The 16446-nt window shown below is 53.4% G+C and overlaps 1 protein-coding gene across 1 annotated transcript in view; it reads right to left on the reverse strand.

Moving 5' to 3' along the window:
• Window positions 1-235: 235 nt before the first annotated feature.
• Window positions 236-16446, reverse strand: part of SPNS3 (SPNS lysolipid transporter 3, sphingosine-1-phosphate (putative)) — a 43517-nt gene continuing 27306 nt past the window's right edge. Inside the window, exons 8-11 of the mRNA XM_053569357.1 lie at window positions 7152-7217; window positions 1635-1733; window positions 1381-1552; window positions 236-575 (exon numbers count right to left, since the gene is read on the reverse strand). Of these exons, the coding sequence (XP_053425332.1) occupies window positions 448-575; window positions 1381-1552; window positions 1635-1733; window positions 7152-7217 (465 nt within the window). The 3' untranslated portion in view covers window positions 236-447. The remainder of the gene's footprint in view (window positions 576-1380; window positions 1553-1634; window positions 1734-7151; window positions 7218-16446) is intronic.

The raw sequence follows: 16446 nt of genomic DNA on the forward strand, positions 1-16446 counted from the left end.
TCTGTGCCCTCATGACCTTACAGATGGAGAAGCTGGATCAGAGTGGGAGGTCCACAGTGGGGACACCTAGAGGCCCATGCTGAGTCATCCCCTCAGTTTCTCCACCTTAGAGACAGCGTGGATGGCCCATCTCTTCTCCTCCTCCTCCCCTTCCCAACAGAGACTCAGAGAGGCTATAAATAACAAGGCTGTCTGAGGCCTAAAATTCATGGGCTTTGTACTGGCCATGCTTTATTCAGGGCCCCAAGGCAACCAGCCTGAGGACCCCAGGCTGCAGCAGCCTTGTGCTGGGTGCAGGCACAGGCCCAGCTCTCCTGTGGAGGGTGCTGACAGCTCAATTCCCAGCTCAGCCCTAGGGCCTGCCAGCTCTCCAGCTGGGAGCAAAGAAGTGGCAGGTGTAGCTTGGCTGGGTCCCTGTGCTGCAGCCAAAGAGGGGCAGAGATGCTGCTACTCTGGGAACTGACCAGAGGGGTAAAGGTGGGACCAATGTGGGGCAGGGGCTTCAGGGCTCCTCACTGAGGTACTGGTGCCAGAAAGTAGGCCTTGGTGCTCCGGGTCCTTGCTGAATGGGGTCCCTGTGAGAGGAGAAAAGTTCAGCCAGCCCCAGAGGAGGCAGAAGATGCCTTGGGACCAGGCCCAGGCACAGTCTGTCAGGAAATCTTCTGAGTTTTGTTTGCAAAATAAATTCCAGATCCAGCTCCTTCTTAGCACCTTCAATGTCACTGCTATGGTCTTAGCACCACTCTCCCCTGCATGTCTGCAGATCCCCCTGTGGCCTCTCTGCCTCAACACTGACTTCCTGCAGTCTGTCCTCAGCACAGCAGCCTGGGGTGCTCAGATCACAGAAAGCAGACTGCCTCAGGGCTTCTCTGCTGGAAGCCCCAAGGGGCTCCCGTCTAACTCAGAGTTAAGGCCCCAGTGCCTACAAGGATTCTCCCCCGAGATCCTCATGCTCTGATTCCATTACTGTCACCCTCATCCCTATCACTGTCCCCCTCACTCCTGCTCCAGCCACACTCACTTCCTTGCAGGTCCTCAAATACATCAGGTACAGACCTACCACAGGGCCTTTGCACTGGCTGTTACCCCCTGCTGGGAGCACCTTTCCCCACACAGTTGCACAGCTCACTCCCTCACTTTCTCCAGACATTTGCTGCAATGTCACCTGTGTAGTGGGACTCTCCTTGACCACCCTACTGAAAATTGCTAACTGCACCCATTTGTCCCCCTCTCCTCTCTTTCATGTTTTCTGTCTCTCTATAGTGCTCATCACCTCAAACATATCTCTTTCACTTTTTCTGTTTCTGGTTTGTCTCTGCTCGCTAGAGTATCAGGTTCTATAAAGGCTTGGCCTTGGCCTAATGCAAGGGGTGGGGGTACCTGTGCCAGGCTGCCAGGCCTGGACCTGGTCTCTCTCCAGATACAGTGCAGTCAGCAGGAAGCAGCCACCCCCCAGGGTGATGGCAAAGACGCAGCTCAGGAAGCTCTGCTGCAGGCTGAGGAAGTGCTGCACATAGGAGTCAGGACGCCCTGCCCACAGGGCACTGGAGATCTGCAGAGGAGGTGGGGGTCAGCCAGGCCCACCAGGCCAGCCCTCAGGCCCTCCCCAGCCAACACAATCAGAAACTCCTTACGAGTCCTATGAGATAGGGGCTGCTGGCATCTCCTAGTAGGTGACCCACTGTGATCTGAAGCGCCTCTGCTGTCCCCCGGCACCTGGGCACCACCACAGACTGCAAAACACAGGATCACCAGGAAGACCAGGATCACCCAACTCAGAGCACACCCACCTCCTATTGTCCACCCACTGAGGGCCTGCCTGGAGGTGTGATGGGTTGGCCAGATAAGTAGGATGGGAGAGAGTCAATAACCCCCTTCCAGGCCTAAAGCCCCTTCCAGAACCTCTGGCCCATATGAGGTTAACAAAGCTCCCTAGGATACCAGGTTTGGGGTGCCAAGTCCCCTGATTAGGGCCATGCTTTTGAGAGTTTGCTGTTGAACTGGGAAGGACCAGGCATGGCTGTGACAATAGAGAGTGGACTGTGGTGGCCCAGCTCAAGGGCCTAGGAGATAGCAGTGTAGGTGGGCCGGGAGAAGAGGGGGTTCACAGCAGGTGTCTGTGTGTGCAGGCACTTGGGTGCAGGTGGTACAAAGGGGCCTTTCTTTGTCTACCTCCCCTTATTCCCTAGACTGCATAGGCAGCAAAGCCCCCATCTAATTTCTCTTGGGGTATAGCAAGGCACAAAGCACAGAGGGGACTAGCTGAAAGTTTGCCAACCAAGTAAGTCAAGTAGAACCATCTGGGAGGCTGGTCCAGGGAGAAACCCTGCCTGAAACAGGAACCAAAGCAGGAGAGGGGAGGGAGGTAGGCGGAGGGAACTTGAGCAGAGACCACATGGCCACACCATCCCAACAGGGCAGCCACAGGGGAGCCTCCCACCTGGAGCCTCATCTGCAAGACCTAGATGCCCATGATCGAAGCCCATAAGAGACTTATAATAATCAATAATGATAATAATTGCCAATATCTATCAAATGCTTTCTGTATGCATTTTATATATCAACTTGAGCAACCCATGAGGAAGATATGACCATCACCTACATTTTACATATGAGAAAAACCTCCCTGCGGCAGGTGGGAGGTGGGAGTAGTAAGTAACTTGCCCAGGGTGGTCAAATAACAGGGCTGAGATTGAGTCCCAGGCCTTCCCCCCACCCCCGCCCCCCCACCGGGCCTGGCCTTTTGACCACTCTGATGTTCTGGGCAAGGAGGATCTGGTGTTTCTAGCAATATTTATGTTTGTAATAGAACATTTAGGCAATAGAGAGAAAGACCAAGAGACAAGTTTACTGCTATCCCTGCAAATGGGGGAAAAGAGTGATCCGTGGCTGGCAGAGAGGCAGGGACTGCATAAGCAAAGGCATAGAGGCAGGAGCCCAGGAACACGATCTCTGGATTCCAGAACCCCCGGTGCAGGGGTCTGAAGAGAGGAGGCCTTGTGGTGGGCAAGGCAGAGCAGCAGAGTCAGCGTGGGTGACCAGCTGATCCCTGGGTCACTGGAGCTAAGCCACTCTGTCCAGGTGTTGAGAGAAGCTGGGCCTCGTGCCCACCAGCAGACCTGCCAACAGGCCTGAGAAGGAACTGACCGCAGCTTAACACCTTGCACAAGGACTTCCTTCTCACCCCATAATTATGTGATTACTCACTGGTGGCTCTTGAGAGACAGGCAAGGCTTCCTTGGGGGAGACTCCCTGGACGTCTAAAAAGGCCCCCTCCTCCTCTGGGAGGCCCAGACCAGCCGCTGCTGCCCAGTGGCAGGAGAAGTGGGCTCCCCCAGCCTGTTCTGAGTCCCCATTGTCCACATAAAGCCTGGGTGCCCGGCAGCAGCTGGAGAGACCAGGGGGTAATTTTAGAAATAAGAAGCTTTTGGGTTCCAAAAAATCCAGGCTTACTCTATTCTGAGACAAAAACACCTCTGTTTTTGGCTCTCCCTTCTTAGAAGAGCTGTTCCCTTTATATCTCAGGGCAAAACCAGCACCAATCCAGGGCTTGCAGAAAGTTGGAGCTGCAACCGCCAGGTGCAGACTCGCTGGCAGCCTGCCCCCTGCGGTCCCTTGCACCCAGACGCCCCTGGGAGGGCAAGGCGGATAAGTGAGCAGATGGGGGTGGGAGGACACACTGAGGCAGGGAGCAGAGGGAGAACAGGGAGGGGACAACCCTCAAGGGAGTTTGGGGATATCTGCTAAGGAAATGGGTGACGAGCCCAACGTCCAGAACCCCAGAGCACAGGCCTGAGAAAGAGTGTGGGAGCTTCTCTCTGCTTCCCTCCCCACGGTGAGGGTGAGGTAAGCTGGCTCTGGGCCACCCTGGGTGGGGTCGACACAGGCATCTGGACTGCCACAGAGCTAGAGACCCCAAGAGCAAGTTTGGGGAAGGAGGGAGCTTAGGTTTCCAGGGAACAGGACCTTCCAAGGCCCAGGCGGGCCAGGGGAGGCTGCCAGAGGTGAGGCTCTGGCTGTGTGACTGACCCAGATTATTGTCATCAATGGAAGGAACTGCCCAGGTTGCAAGGAGTGAGCTCCCCATTGGAGGGATATGTGAAGAAGGGAATGGTCAGAACTATTCAAAGGATTCATGGCCTGGGGAGCTGGTTGTGCTACACCAGTGTTCTCAAAGTGTGCTCTGAGGAACGCTGCATTGGGATCACTGGGGAAGTTCATTCTGCCAGACCTCCACACAGACCCACCAAATCAGACTCTGAGGATAGAGAACCTGGAATTGATTTGTAACAAGCCCCCACAAACCTGATGCTTGTGCACGATGAAGTTAGAGAGCCAATGAACTTGAAGTCCCTTCTCCAGAGAGAATCTAGATTCTCCCCTTTGTGAATAAGGCATCAAAGAGAGCAGTGTGCAAGGCAGGACTGATCTGGAAGCGGGGATGGAGGGCACAGCCTCCACTCAGGAATATGCACAGTGCAGGTGTTAGCTCATTTCATTTCTAAAGCCTGGGGGCCCAGAGAGGTTCAGTCACCTTGCTAAGGTCACACAGCTAGTGAGTGACCAGGCTGAGAGTTGAAGCAGATGGCCTGGTACGGAGACCTCACACCTGGGCTGTGCTGCCCTCTCCACTCTGACCCACCCACAGGCTCTGACACCCCAGAGACCCTCCTGTTTTCCTGGTAACCCCTTTTGGCATCCTCTGCTGCCCAGAGCTGTTCACCTGATTGCCTCCTGTCCCCAGCTCCCGGAACACACACACACACCCCAGGTCTCCTCACACCCTCGGGCCCCTGCCTGAAGAACAACTATCTGCCGCCTCAGAAGCAAGTGCAGGCCAGCAAAGGGGACCTTCTTCCACTTCCTGCCACACACCTCTGTCCCCACATACTTTCTGCCCCTGCCCTGCTCAGGGGTTACTTCCTCCCACACCCCTGGATCCCACTCCCTGCTCCCTACCCTCAGCCGCCTTCCTCTCCCCCCAAGTCTCCCCTCCCTGCCCCCCAGAGGCTGCCTGGCCAGGTCCTCTGCCAACTGCCACTACCAACTTCTCTTCTATTGTCAGCTCCTTGAGGGAGCTGTCTACACGGCAGGCCCTCCTTCCCCTCCTTCTCTCTCCTCCCTGCTCCAAGCTGGACTCTGCCCCTCCACTGGCAGAAGGGGTCCCCCACCACCTGCTTCTGCCAAGGAAACAGCAAATTGGGGGAACTGAACTTCAAGGGCTGTGAGAATCAGTCTAGCTCCCACCACCAAAGTGCAGAAAGCTCAGCCTTGGCAAAGGGGCTCCATAAGATGGGATAGCAATGACAGGGTGGCAAGAAATCTAGTGGGAGTGGTGAGCCTTGCTCAGCTTTGGGGGCTGGAAGTCGCTAAGCCAGAAAAAGACCACAAGGAGCCTGGAGGGGGGGCTGGATCAAGCCAGCTCCCCAGATGGGCCAACTATAGGGCTGGCAGACCCCTAACTCTGCTCCCTCACCTCCCTACTCCCCCTCTCACCTCCTCCTCTCTAGTTCCACAGAGAGCCTGGCTCTGCCAGGTTAATCATTCTTGCAAACACAGACACTGGGGGGACACAGCACAATCTTCACATATCTGTGGGGCTGTCATGTGGAAAGGGGAGCTGCACAGCGGGGGGTAGGCAGAGGAAGCTGCAGGGTGCAGGTTCAGCTGTCTTTGAACCGCCTGAGAGAGAACAAGATATGCTGGGGAAAGGGTGTTAATCTCCCTGTGCCTAGAAGTGGACAAGCTCACCCATGGAAACATTTGCCAGTGCTCTCCTGCTGACTGCTTTCCTGCAGGCCGCCTCACTCACTCCACCAGGCAGATTGTCATTACCCTTTTTATAGACAAGGAAACTAAGGCCCAAGGCCATTCAGCAGGTCTGTGGCTGACTGTGGGCTGAAGCCAAGTCTCCTATCTGAAGGAGGGGCAGAGACCTGCCAGCCCCACAGCTGACACACTCACCCAGGAGCCAAAGACTTGGGCAGCCCCCTCTGAGCTCACTGAGCATGGCCCGTCCAGAGGGGACAGACATCTTGGCAGGGAGTGAGCAGCCTATCGACAGTAGTATTCAAGCAAGCCTTTTTAACCAATTGACTATACATCCCTATAGCCCTTTCAAACTCAGATGCTAGGACACCAAGATTTCTTTGGGGGCTAGAAAATGAGAAGGTGGGACACTAAATCGCTATGAAAATCCTAGCCAGCATTCTCCGGTGCCAGGCACTGGGCAAGGGCTTCACATGAACAATCTCATTTCCCCTCACAACAATCCATGAGATAGGTATCATTATCACCCCCATTTTCCACATAGGGAAACTGAGACTCAGAGACACACAGCATCTTGCCTAAGGTCACACAGCTTGAAAGTAGCAGGACCAGGGCTGAAAGTCAGTCTATTTCCTGAGTCTAGGCTGGTGCCCCCCACTAAACTTCCCTAAGAATAGCTCCCAGCTGACTGCCAGATGCCCTAGTTCCTTGTGCCCAGCATTGGACAGCACCAGGCTGCCAGGAGGAAGGAAGAGGGTGCTCAGGGTACTCCCAGGCCTGGGTCTCCGCGTTACCCATGAGGGCACAGCCCCTCACAGTGTTCAATGTCATTCCCTGTGTGTCTCCCAGAAGGAGGAAGGGAGGCTGGGTGAACAGTGTGAGGCTCAGGGAGAAGCCATGCTGAACTCTGGACACAGCACAGTCATGTTGTTAGAACAGCATCAAGTCTCACTACAGGCCCCCTTGCATGGCAGCTCACATTGGAGTAGGCTGGACCCAACCGGTCTCTTCTATCTCTTTGGCTATTGCCCCAAAGTCCGGCATCCCCAGTGTGAAGGACAAGGAATTTGCTTGCTGGGAAGCAGTGTGGTAAAGAAAGAGACAGGAGGGACCCCTGGGAGTCAGAAAGCCCAGACTTCAGGTCTGGCTGGGTGCCTTGGTGTTATGTAACCTTGGCCTGGGCACCTGCCCTCTCTGAACTTCCATTTGCTCGTCTGCAAAATGGGGATGATAGTCAGAGTGTCAGGGAGGCCTCTGGTCCAAGGCAGCTGTTTGATGACCTTGGTCCTCTATCGAATGACCTTTGAAACTCGCCCACACCTCCAGGCTGCTCAGCAGCCGAGACCCCAGGACAAGCTTCCCATCCCAACTCCCACACCTACCAGCAGGATATCAGCAACCAGTGCCCAGTTGCAGGACAGAAGCAGCTCGCCAAGGGCCAGGAACACCTATGGACAGAGGGCAGCCTGAGTGAAGCTCCTTACACCTCAGTCACTGATCCATCCCGACACTGTCTCTTCCCAGCTGAGAGGACATTCTGGCTCCATTGAGGAAGGCATCATCCAGACTTTCCCGGGTAAGCAAGGTCTGAAACTGTTTTTCCACCTCTGGCAGCCTCAAAGATGGGTAGATAGTACCAGCTGGGCCAGGCCAGCAGCCATGACCCAGGTGAGCACCCAGCCCCTGGAGTCACCCAGGGCTCTGGGAGGGGGATGTCAGGACTGCCACAGTAATCCATGAGATAGGAACACTTTTAAAGGTGAGGAAACAGACTCTGAGAAGATGAATGCCAGAGGGCTCTTCAGAGCTTGCCTACCTATTCTGTCCCTTCTGTCTTCTCCTGCAGACACTACTAAAGTACCCACTGTGTGTGCCAGCCAGCCTGCCAGACCCTGCACATCACCAATGGCCTCTCCCAGAGCATCCCCCTTCCAGACCCCTAGAGCAGTGTGGGGAAGGGAGCAATATATATATATATCCACTGTTGTATATCCATTGTTCAGATAGTGAAGCTGAGCCCAGTCAAGGCCAGGGCTGTCAGAGGTCACCAACTGGCCCAGAGTAAAGCCAGCCTAGAGCATGAGGCTTCCAGCTCCTGTCCAGCACCCACCCTCTGCCCTGCTCCTGACAGCCTCTGCTGACCACAGGCCCACCTCCCCACCTCGTGCCAAGGGATTAGGACAATCTCCATTCCCCTCACTCATGAAGAGTTTAATGAACCAGCAAGGAAAAAGAGAAAAAAAAAAAGTCTACTTTCTCAGAGCTTCCAAGAGCTTATTGCTAGTGTGGAATTAGTCATTCCTGGATCACGGGGCTGTGCTGGGGCAGCCCAGGCTCAGGCACCCATCAGGCCTGACATCCAGAGGCCTGAGAGCACCTGGGGCCGAGGAACCACAGGGCCACTATCTCAACTACGGACACACCAAGCACATCCACTCTTATGACCCCATCTAGCCCTGCTGGTCAGGTGACCTAATAAGGCAGGTGTCATTATACCCACTTCACAAATGAGGAAACTCATCATGCTACTTCCTGGCTGTCCTGGGCAAGAGGAAGGTGAAAAGGCCATTGTGGAGAAGGCTCTGAGGGCATCAGGTGGCCACAGCACCTGGTAAGGCTGGTACTGGGGAATCACAGGAAAGCCCAGGATGGACAAAGGCCCCCAGGTGGAGGTGGCACTGGGCATAGGCCTGAAGAATGGTTGGGATCAGGATGGCCCAGAAGAGCCACAAGACCATGCCAGGCCAAGGACCCATGTGAGCAGCAGAGGCATGAAGCTGGAATGTGCCTACCATGTGGGGTGGAGCAGGAACAAGGCCCAGCTATGGAGGGAGGGCTGGCCAGGCCAAGGAGGCCAAGCAGCCTGTGTGTTCTCTCAGTCTAACCGAGCTCCTGTGGCTGCAGGCCCTGGCCCTTGGCACCAAACTGGGAGGCACTTGAGTACAGGGTGGGTCTCCCTGAAGCCTAGGACATGGGACTTGGGCACCCACAGGGGTGGGAATCAGGAAGTCGCTGGCAGGCAGGTCTCAGGCGGGGCCCAGGCAGACCACAGACCTACATTCCAGCTTGACAGGGTCTGCCGACCAGCCTCCCAGGGCCACATGAAAGCCCTGCCTCATACCCACCCTCCCCTGCAACTTCTTCTAGGCCCCCTGTACCTGTGCACAGCTCTCTCCTCTCCTCACACCTGCAGCTTGCGCCTGTGGCCCCTGCTGCACACAGCCCAGGCACCTCTCCAAGCCACGCAGCCATGCGGCCTTCCCTTTCACCTCTCCCCTGCCGCCCCACACCCACAGGACATACTGAAATACACCTTTTCCTTCCTCCAGCTGGAGCAGGGTGGATCCCAACCCCAAAATACAGGCCATCAGAGGGAGGCTGCAGCCACAATGGGGCCTTTCAAGCTGAATACACCACCCAAGGATGCCAGTTTTCCTCAGACACACCTGGAAACCAAACCCTCGTCTCCTCTTGGCGGCTCTGAGGGGCGAAGGGCAGGGCTGGGGAGAGGCCGCCTTCTAATCCTGTAATTAGAGTCTCCTAAGGCAGTGGCCTGGGGTGCCTCACCTCAAGGAGGGGTGCTGCAACAAAGGGGTGCCACCTCCTGGGTGCACAGGCCCTGGCCCCACCCTGCCTGGGTGACTCTGAGGAGGCGAAGGCTCTGGGCCTTGGTTTCCTAAACTGTACAAGGGGTGTGGCCCAAATGCTCTGCCAGACTCCTCCAGCACCCACAGCCCATGCTTGCTAGACTGGTGACCAAGCTGGCCTCCGGCACCAAACACAGGCCTGCCAAACTGGGTCCTAGAGCTCAGTGGCTTCCGTGACCAACTCAGGATTGAGCTCCACAATTAGAAAGTAAAACAAACAAATAAAAGGGTCCAGCTCGGCACCTGTAGCTCAGCAGCTAGAGTGCCAGCTGCATACACCGGAGGTGGCAGGTTCGAACCCGGCCCCAGGCCTGCCAAACAACAATAACAACTACAACAACAAAATAGCCGGGCGTTGTGGTGAGCGCCTGTAGTCCCAGCTACCTGGGAGGCTGAGGCAAGAGAATCACTTAAGCCCAAGAGTTTGAGGTTGCTGTGAGCTGTGACACCATGGCACTCTACCAAGGGTAACATAATAAGACTCTGTCTCAAAAAAAAAGGACCCTGGTTTGTAGAATTTAGCTGACCGCTCAAAGCTACTCCTACCTGAGTGTTTCAAACCTGCAATCCCAGGACCCTCCTAGACACCCTCTCTTGGACGCCCACAGGCACCTCACACTGACTAGGTGACCAAACTCATCCTCTCCCCATATCCCCACACATCACTGGGCAAGCTGCTACAGTTGCTGTCCTCTGGCTTAGGGTCAGCTCCTTGTCGCCTGACACCGGGGGAGGGGATCTTACCTGCTCTGCTTACCCTCACACCCCTCTAATTACTGGACCTGTCGGTGCTGCATCCTACCACCCTCAACTCTGCCTCCTACTGCCCTACGCTGCTGGCCTGGCCCAGGCCTCCCCTCTCGTGCCTCCTCACCAGTTTCCCAGGCCCTGCCATCCCTACTGACACCAGCCCTGAAGGGGACTTCCAAAAGGGAAATCTGACGTTGCCCTTGTCTCCTCAGGGCCTGTGCTCGCAGCCCTGCGCCCTGACGTAGCTCTCCCTGGGCCACAGGGCCTGGGAACACTGCCTGGAGCCTGAGAAACATGGAGCCTCTCAGCCCCTGGCCTTTGCCTCCTCAAAGAGGATTTCCCCGTCCAGCTGGAGCAGCGATGATAAATGTCCCTGGCCTGGGTCATCTCTAGGGAGTGAAGCATGCAGACGTACACACCCATGCTCACGCTGTCGCACACGCTCGTATGCTCACACACAGACAGCCACACACACACAGACATGACTAATTCAAGGCCTCATACACATACACATGAGCTTCAACACACGTGCACACTCACACCTATGCACACTTACACAGACACTCATAACTTGGCATACACACAAAGAGCTCCCACACCCCAAGTTCGTACATACGCAGGTAACACACATGCCATTCAAAGTAAAAGAACATATGTGGCCAGGGCACCAACCAGACAGACCATGGCTGTAAACACGGGCACAGGCCAGTACGCACGCTTGTGCTCTTACAGTAGGCATAACAAGTTATGCGCACACACACACACACATGTATCCAAACATGTCTGTGCCCTCGCATTTCTGCACATGCATTTCTCTCCTCGGGTACACCTGCACACACAGGTAGGCACAAAGAGGGAGCAGAGAGGAAGGGGTCATCTCTGGGGTGGGAGAGGTAAGGTCTTGGTCCATCTCAGTCTTCCAACTGGGCAGTAACTGATATCTGAACTGCAAAGAATGGATTCTAGGCCCCACTAAGAAGGGAGAAGGCGAACATCCCCCAGGGGCTCTCAGTGCTTGGGGCAGAGACCTGAGACCCCTCACAGAACAACTCCCCCCTCAGCATGGCTGAGCCAGTCAGGACACAGGCCCCAGGGCACAAACTAGCCGCCAGCAAGCTGCCGTGCTGGCTGGCACGCCTTGCCCCTGGGCCTGCCAACCTATAATTGCAAGGACTGGCATCAGGGCACAAGGGCACTGCCTGGCTTCCAGGGGCCGGCAGCAGCCCAACAACCTAGTAGGCAGGCAGGTGGAGAGTGAGGCAGTGAAGGCGGCAAAACTCTGGTGTCCTTCTGGAAAATTCAGCTGGGATTGTAGGCTCTCCTGGTGGGCCATGTTGCCTGCCCAAGAAGAGACACCTGCTAGATCTTGGCAAGGATGGGAGCCTCGGAGGAAGGGTGGGTGGGCCTCGCTCAGACCATCTGAGGCAGCCCCTAGAAGGGAGCTGGCTGCTCCAGCCTAGAAAGCAAAGAAAAAGGGCTTATCCAAGAAGCCCCCCAAGGGCCAAATCTGGGAAGTGGCAGGAAAGCTCCCCAGAGGTGGGGACCTTACACAGCCTAGCTTTCTGTGCCACCCCAGGAACCAGAGAACAAGTTCCACAGCCATCTCCTGAATCCTTGGCTGACCTTGACCACAGCTGTGGGAGACATACATGCTGGCTGATCCCTGCCAACCACCTCAAGAGCTCCCCAGTGGGCACCAGATGGGATGGACACCAGGTGTCCATTCCCAGTCCTCACTGAGGAGTCTTCAAGGCTGGAAAGGGCAGCATCCCCTCCCTGCTGTGAAGGCCTCAGTGACAGCCACACTGGTTCTGCTCTCTGTGGTGCCAGCCACACCTCTCCTTAGGCAAGAAGAGAACTCAGAGTTATTATCAAGTTTGGGCTAGAAGGAACCTTAAAGGTCACCTAGGTCAACTCCTGAGCAAAGACGAAAGATTGGGATTGCATCATAGGCCAGGCGTGGTGGCTCACACCTATAATTCTAGCACTTTGAGAGGCTGAGGCAGGAGGATCGCTTGAAGCCAAGAGTTTGAGAATAGCCTGAGCAACATACTAAGACCCTATCTCTACTAAAAATAGAAAAATTAGCTGCACTGGAGCCTAGGAATTTGAAATTGCAGTGAGCTATGATGACACCACTGCACTCTAGCTGGGGTGACAGACCAGGATTCTGTCAAAAGAAAGGAAAAGAAGGGAAGAGAAGAGAAGAGAAGATCATAGACTTTCCTCTCCCTCAGAAGTAAAAAATAGTGAGTCAGAAAAAAATTATTTTTCACCAAAGAGAAGAACAAAATCTAATGAAAGAAACATTAAATATTGGCAGCCAAGCAAAAAAGCACATGATTCTGCAGCAGAGAGTATAGCCTTTCTCAGCTCCCCCTCCTGAAAGCCATTTACCCAAACCCCCACATCCGAGGGAAATGGACTGAGTAAGTATCTTCACTGAGAGCCACGAGGGAGAAAGGGGTAAAAATGGAGGAACAATGACTCCAGTCACTGACTCTACACAAGGCCTGAGGACAGCCCCCATCTCAGAGGGGGATGCACCCAGTAATTATGTAGAATGAACCCTATTATAGAGCATTTACCTGAATCCCAGAAGACAGGGTTGGGCCCAGGTGTTCTAACAAAGACTCCTCACTGCCGCCTGAGCCTTGCAATTCCCTCTGGGGACAGAAAAGGCTGCAGAGCCTAATGCTCAATGCAAACTGCAGCCCCTTTGGAGAAAAAAATGGCCAGGAAAGAAGGAAGAGAGCCAAGGACAGGCAGTCACCCATGCGAAATCAAAGCAAATTCAAAGGCTGGACGCTGCGTCTCCTGCCTATAATCCCAGCACTTTGGGAGGATGTTGGCCAGGTTAGGAAGTTTGTGCCTGTAATCCTAGCACTCTGGGATGCCCAGACGGATGGATTGCTTGAGCTCAGGAGTTCGAGACCAGCCTACGAAAGAATGAGACCCATGTCTACTAAAAATAGAGAAACTAGCCAGGCATTGTGGCGGCCGCTATTGCCCCAGCTTCTCAGGAGGCTGAGGCAAGAAGATCTCTTGAACCCAGGAGTCTGAGGTTACTGTGCGCTATGACACCACAGCACTCAACTCCAGGGGGACAGAGTGAGGCTCTGTTTCAAACAACAACAATGAAAAAAAGAAAAAACTTCAGGAGACATTCCCTGTCCAGGTTGCATAAAGGCAGGGTCAGTCCCTAGGAGTCCAGTGCCCCCTTACACCTTGCTTCCTAGACATCTTGCTGACCTCACCCTAGTCCCTACCCTGAACATGATCCAACACAAGTAAAAGCCTGGGTAAATAAACGTAGATATATTCAAAGAAATAAACAAAGAAGAGGATACTTAATACTGATTCCGCAGATCAGAAGAACATGGTAATGAGGAAATTTTGAAAATAGTAATGAATGTGCACACACACACACACACATATATATATTTTTTTTTTTTTTGGAGACAGAGTTTCACTATGTTGCCATTGGTAGAGTGCCGTGGCGTCACAGCTCACAGCAACCTCAAACTCTTGGGCTTAAGCGATTCTCTTGCCTTAGCCTCCTAAGCAGCTGGGACCACAGGCGCCTGCCACAATGCCTGGCTATTTTTTGGTTGTAGTTGTCATTGTTGTTTGGCTGGCCTGGGCTGGGTTCGAACCCGCCACCTCCAGTGTATGTGGCCGGCACCCTAGCTGCTTGAGCTACAGGTGCTGAGCCATATTTTTTTTTTTTTTCCGAGACAAAGTCTCACTCTGTCACCTTGGGTAGAGTGCATTGACATCCTAGCTCATAGCAAACTCAAACTCTTAGGCTCAAGCAATCCTCTTGCCTCAGCCTCCTGAGTAGCTGGGACTACAGGTGTCTACCACCACGCCTAGTTTTTTTATTTTTAGTAGAGACGGGGTCTCACTCTTGCTCAGGGTGGTCTCCAACCCCTGAGCTCAAGCAATCCACCCACTTCAGCCTCCCAGAGTGCTAAGATTACAGGCGTGAGCCACCACCCTCAGCCTTATTTTTTTTGGAAGGGGGGGTAATGAAAATGTTCTGAAACTGTGGTGATGGTTGCACAACTCTGAATATACTAAAAACCATTAATTTGCACATTTTAAATAAGTGAATTGTATGGTATATGACATATCTAAATAAATCTGTTTTTTAAAATTACAGTATCATATGACCTCAGTTTAATAAGAATATTTCTTGGCTTAGCACCCCATAGCACAGTGGTTACGGTGCCCGCCACATACACCGAGGGTGGTGGATTCGAACCTGGCCCAGGCCAGCTAAACAATAATGACAACTACAACAAAAAATAGCCGGGTGTTGTGGCGGCACCTATGGAAGCAAACAAGCTAAGATGTTAAGAGTAGTTCATTTTCTTTCTTTCTTTTTTTCTTTTTTACACACAGCCTCACTCTGTTGCCCACACTAGGGTGCTATGGCACAATCATAGCTCTTTCTTCTGATTGCAGATGTCAACAGGACCCAGGGCAGAGTGGGAGGAGGAGCCCCCAGGACACTGTGGCAGCTTGTGTTCTTCAAAACAGCTACTGCAGTATTTCCAATCCCACATGCTCTTTCAGATCAGCAATACTCCCATCAAAAGATGAAGTTAATTTCCTTACCCCATTAATCTGAGCAGGAAGTGGTGGCCCAAACAAAGAATAGAAAGTATAACTTTCAAGAGTAACTTTCAAGGGTAGGCCATAAAAGGCAGCTTCTCCTGGCTCTCTATCTCAGGATGCTCCTTGAATTTATTTTTATTATTTTATTTTATTTTTGGGACAGAATCTCCCTTTGTCACCCTTGGTAGAGTGCTGTGGCGTCATAGCTTACAGCAACCTCAAACTCTTGAGCTCAAGTGATTCACAGGCGCCCACCACAACGCCCAGCTAGTTTTTTGTAGTAGTTGTCATTGTTGTTTTAGCTGCCTGGGTGCTGGGTTCGAACCCACCAGCCTCGGTGTATGCGGCTGGCGCCCTACCGAATGAGCTACGGGCACCACCTCAAGATGCTCCTGGAAACCCAGCCACCACTTTGTGAGAAAGCTCAGGCCACATGGAGAGGCCAGGGGCAGGTATTCCAGCCAATATTCCAGCTTAGGTCTCAGTATCCAGTATCAACTGCCAGACAGGCTCCAGCCTATGGTGATCCATCCCCCACCCCTAAGTTGGGCGGCGCCTGTGGCTCAGCGGGTAGGGCGCCGTCCCATATGCCGGAGGTGGTGGGTTCAAACCCAGCCCTGGCCAAAAAAAAAAATAAATAAAAACCCCCACCCCTAAGCTGCCTACCTAACACCAAGTGGAAAGGACACAAGTCATCGACTCTCACTCCCGAGCCTTGCTCAAATCGCAAATTGATGAGCAAAACAAAGGTTTTTATTCTTTTAAGCCTCTAAGGTTTTTTGTTTGTTTTTGAAACAGAGTGTCACTTTGTCACCATCTGTAGAGTGCTGTGGCATCATAGCTCACAGCAACCTCAAATGATTCTCTTGCCTCAGCCTCCCAAGTAACTGGGACTACCGGTGCCCACCACAATGCCCAGCTATTTTTAGAGACACTATTTTTAGAGATGGGGTCTTACTTTGGCTCAGGCTAGTCTGGAACTCCTGATCTCAGGCAATCCACCCACCTCAACCTCCCAGAGTGCTAGGATTACAGGCATGAGCCACCACACCCAGCCAGTAAGCCTCTATGTCTTGTTACCTACCCATACTAATGAGAGCTGTCTCAAAAGTTCATTTATCTGGGCCCAGTGGCTTATGCCTATAATCCCAGCACTCTGGGAGGCTGAGATGGGTAGATCACCTGAGCTCAGGAGTTTGTGACCAGCCTAAGCAAGAGCAAGACCCCATCTCTAAAAAAAAAAAAAAAATAGTCGGGTGTCTACAGTTCCATCTACTGGAGAGGTTGAGGCAAAAGGATCACTTGAGCCCAAGAGTTTGAGGTTGCTGTGAGCTATGACATAACAGTACTCTACTGAGAGCAACCAAGAGACTCTGTGAGACTCGGTCTCAAAAAAAAAAAAAAAGTTCATTTATCTGCTCAATGAAACCAAGAGGTAAGTAGCAGCACTCCCACTCTATTGCTGAGAAACTGAGACCCAGCAAGGTCAGGGTCTTGCCCTAGGTCACACAGCCAGCACAGGGAGAAGCAGGAGTGCACCCAGGTTTTTTGGACACCTCGCTGCATGCTCTCTCCCAGGCCTCGGCTCCCGCCTCTCCATCGTGATCACAAAGCCCCAGGGGAAACTGCCACCATTCAGCCACATCCCCAGCCCCTA

The sequence above is a fragment of the Nycticebus coucang genome, chromosome 18 (genome assembly GCF_027406575.1).
Source record: "Nycticebus coucang isolate mNycCou1 chromosome 18, mNycCou1.pri, whole genome shotgun sequence".
In the NCBI taxonomy this organism is placed as follows: Eukaryota; Metazoa; Chordata; class Mammalia; order Primates; family Lorisidae; genus Nycticebus; species Nycticebus coucang.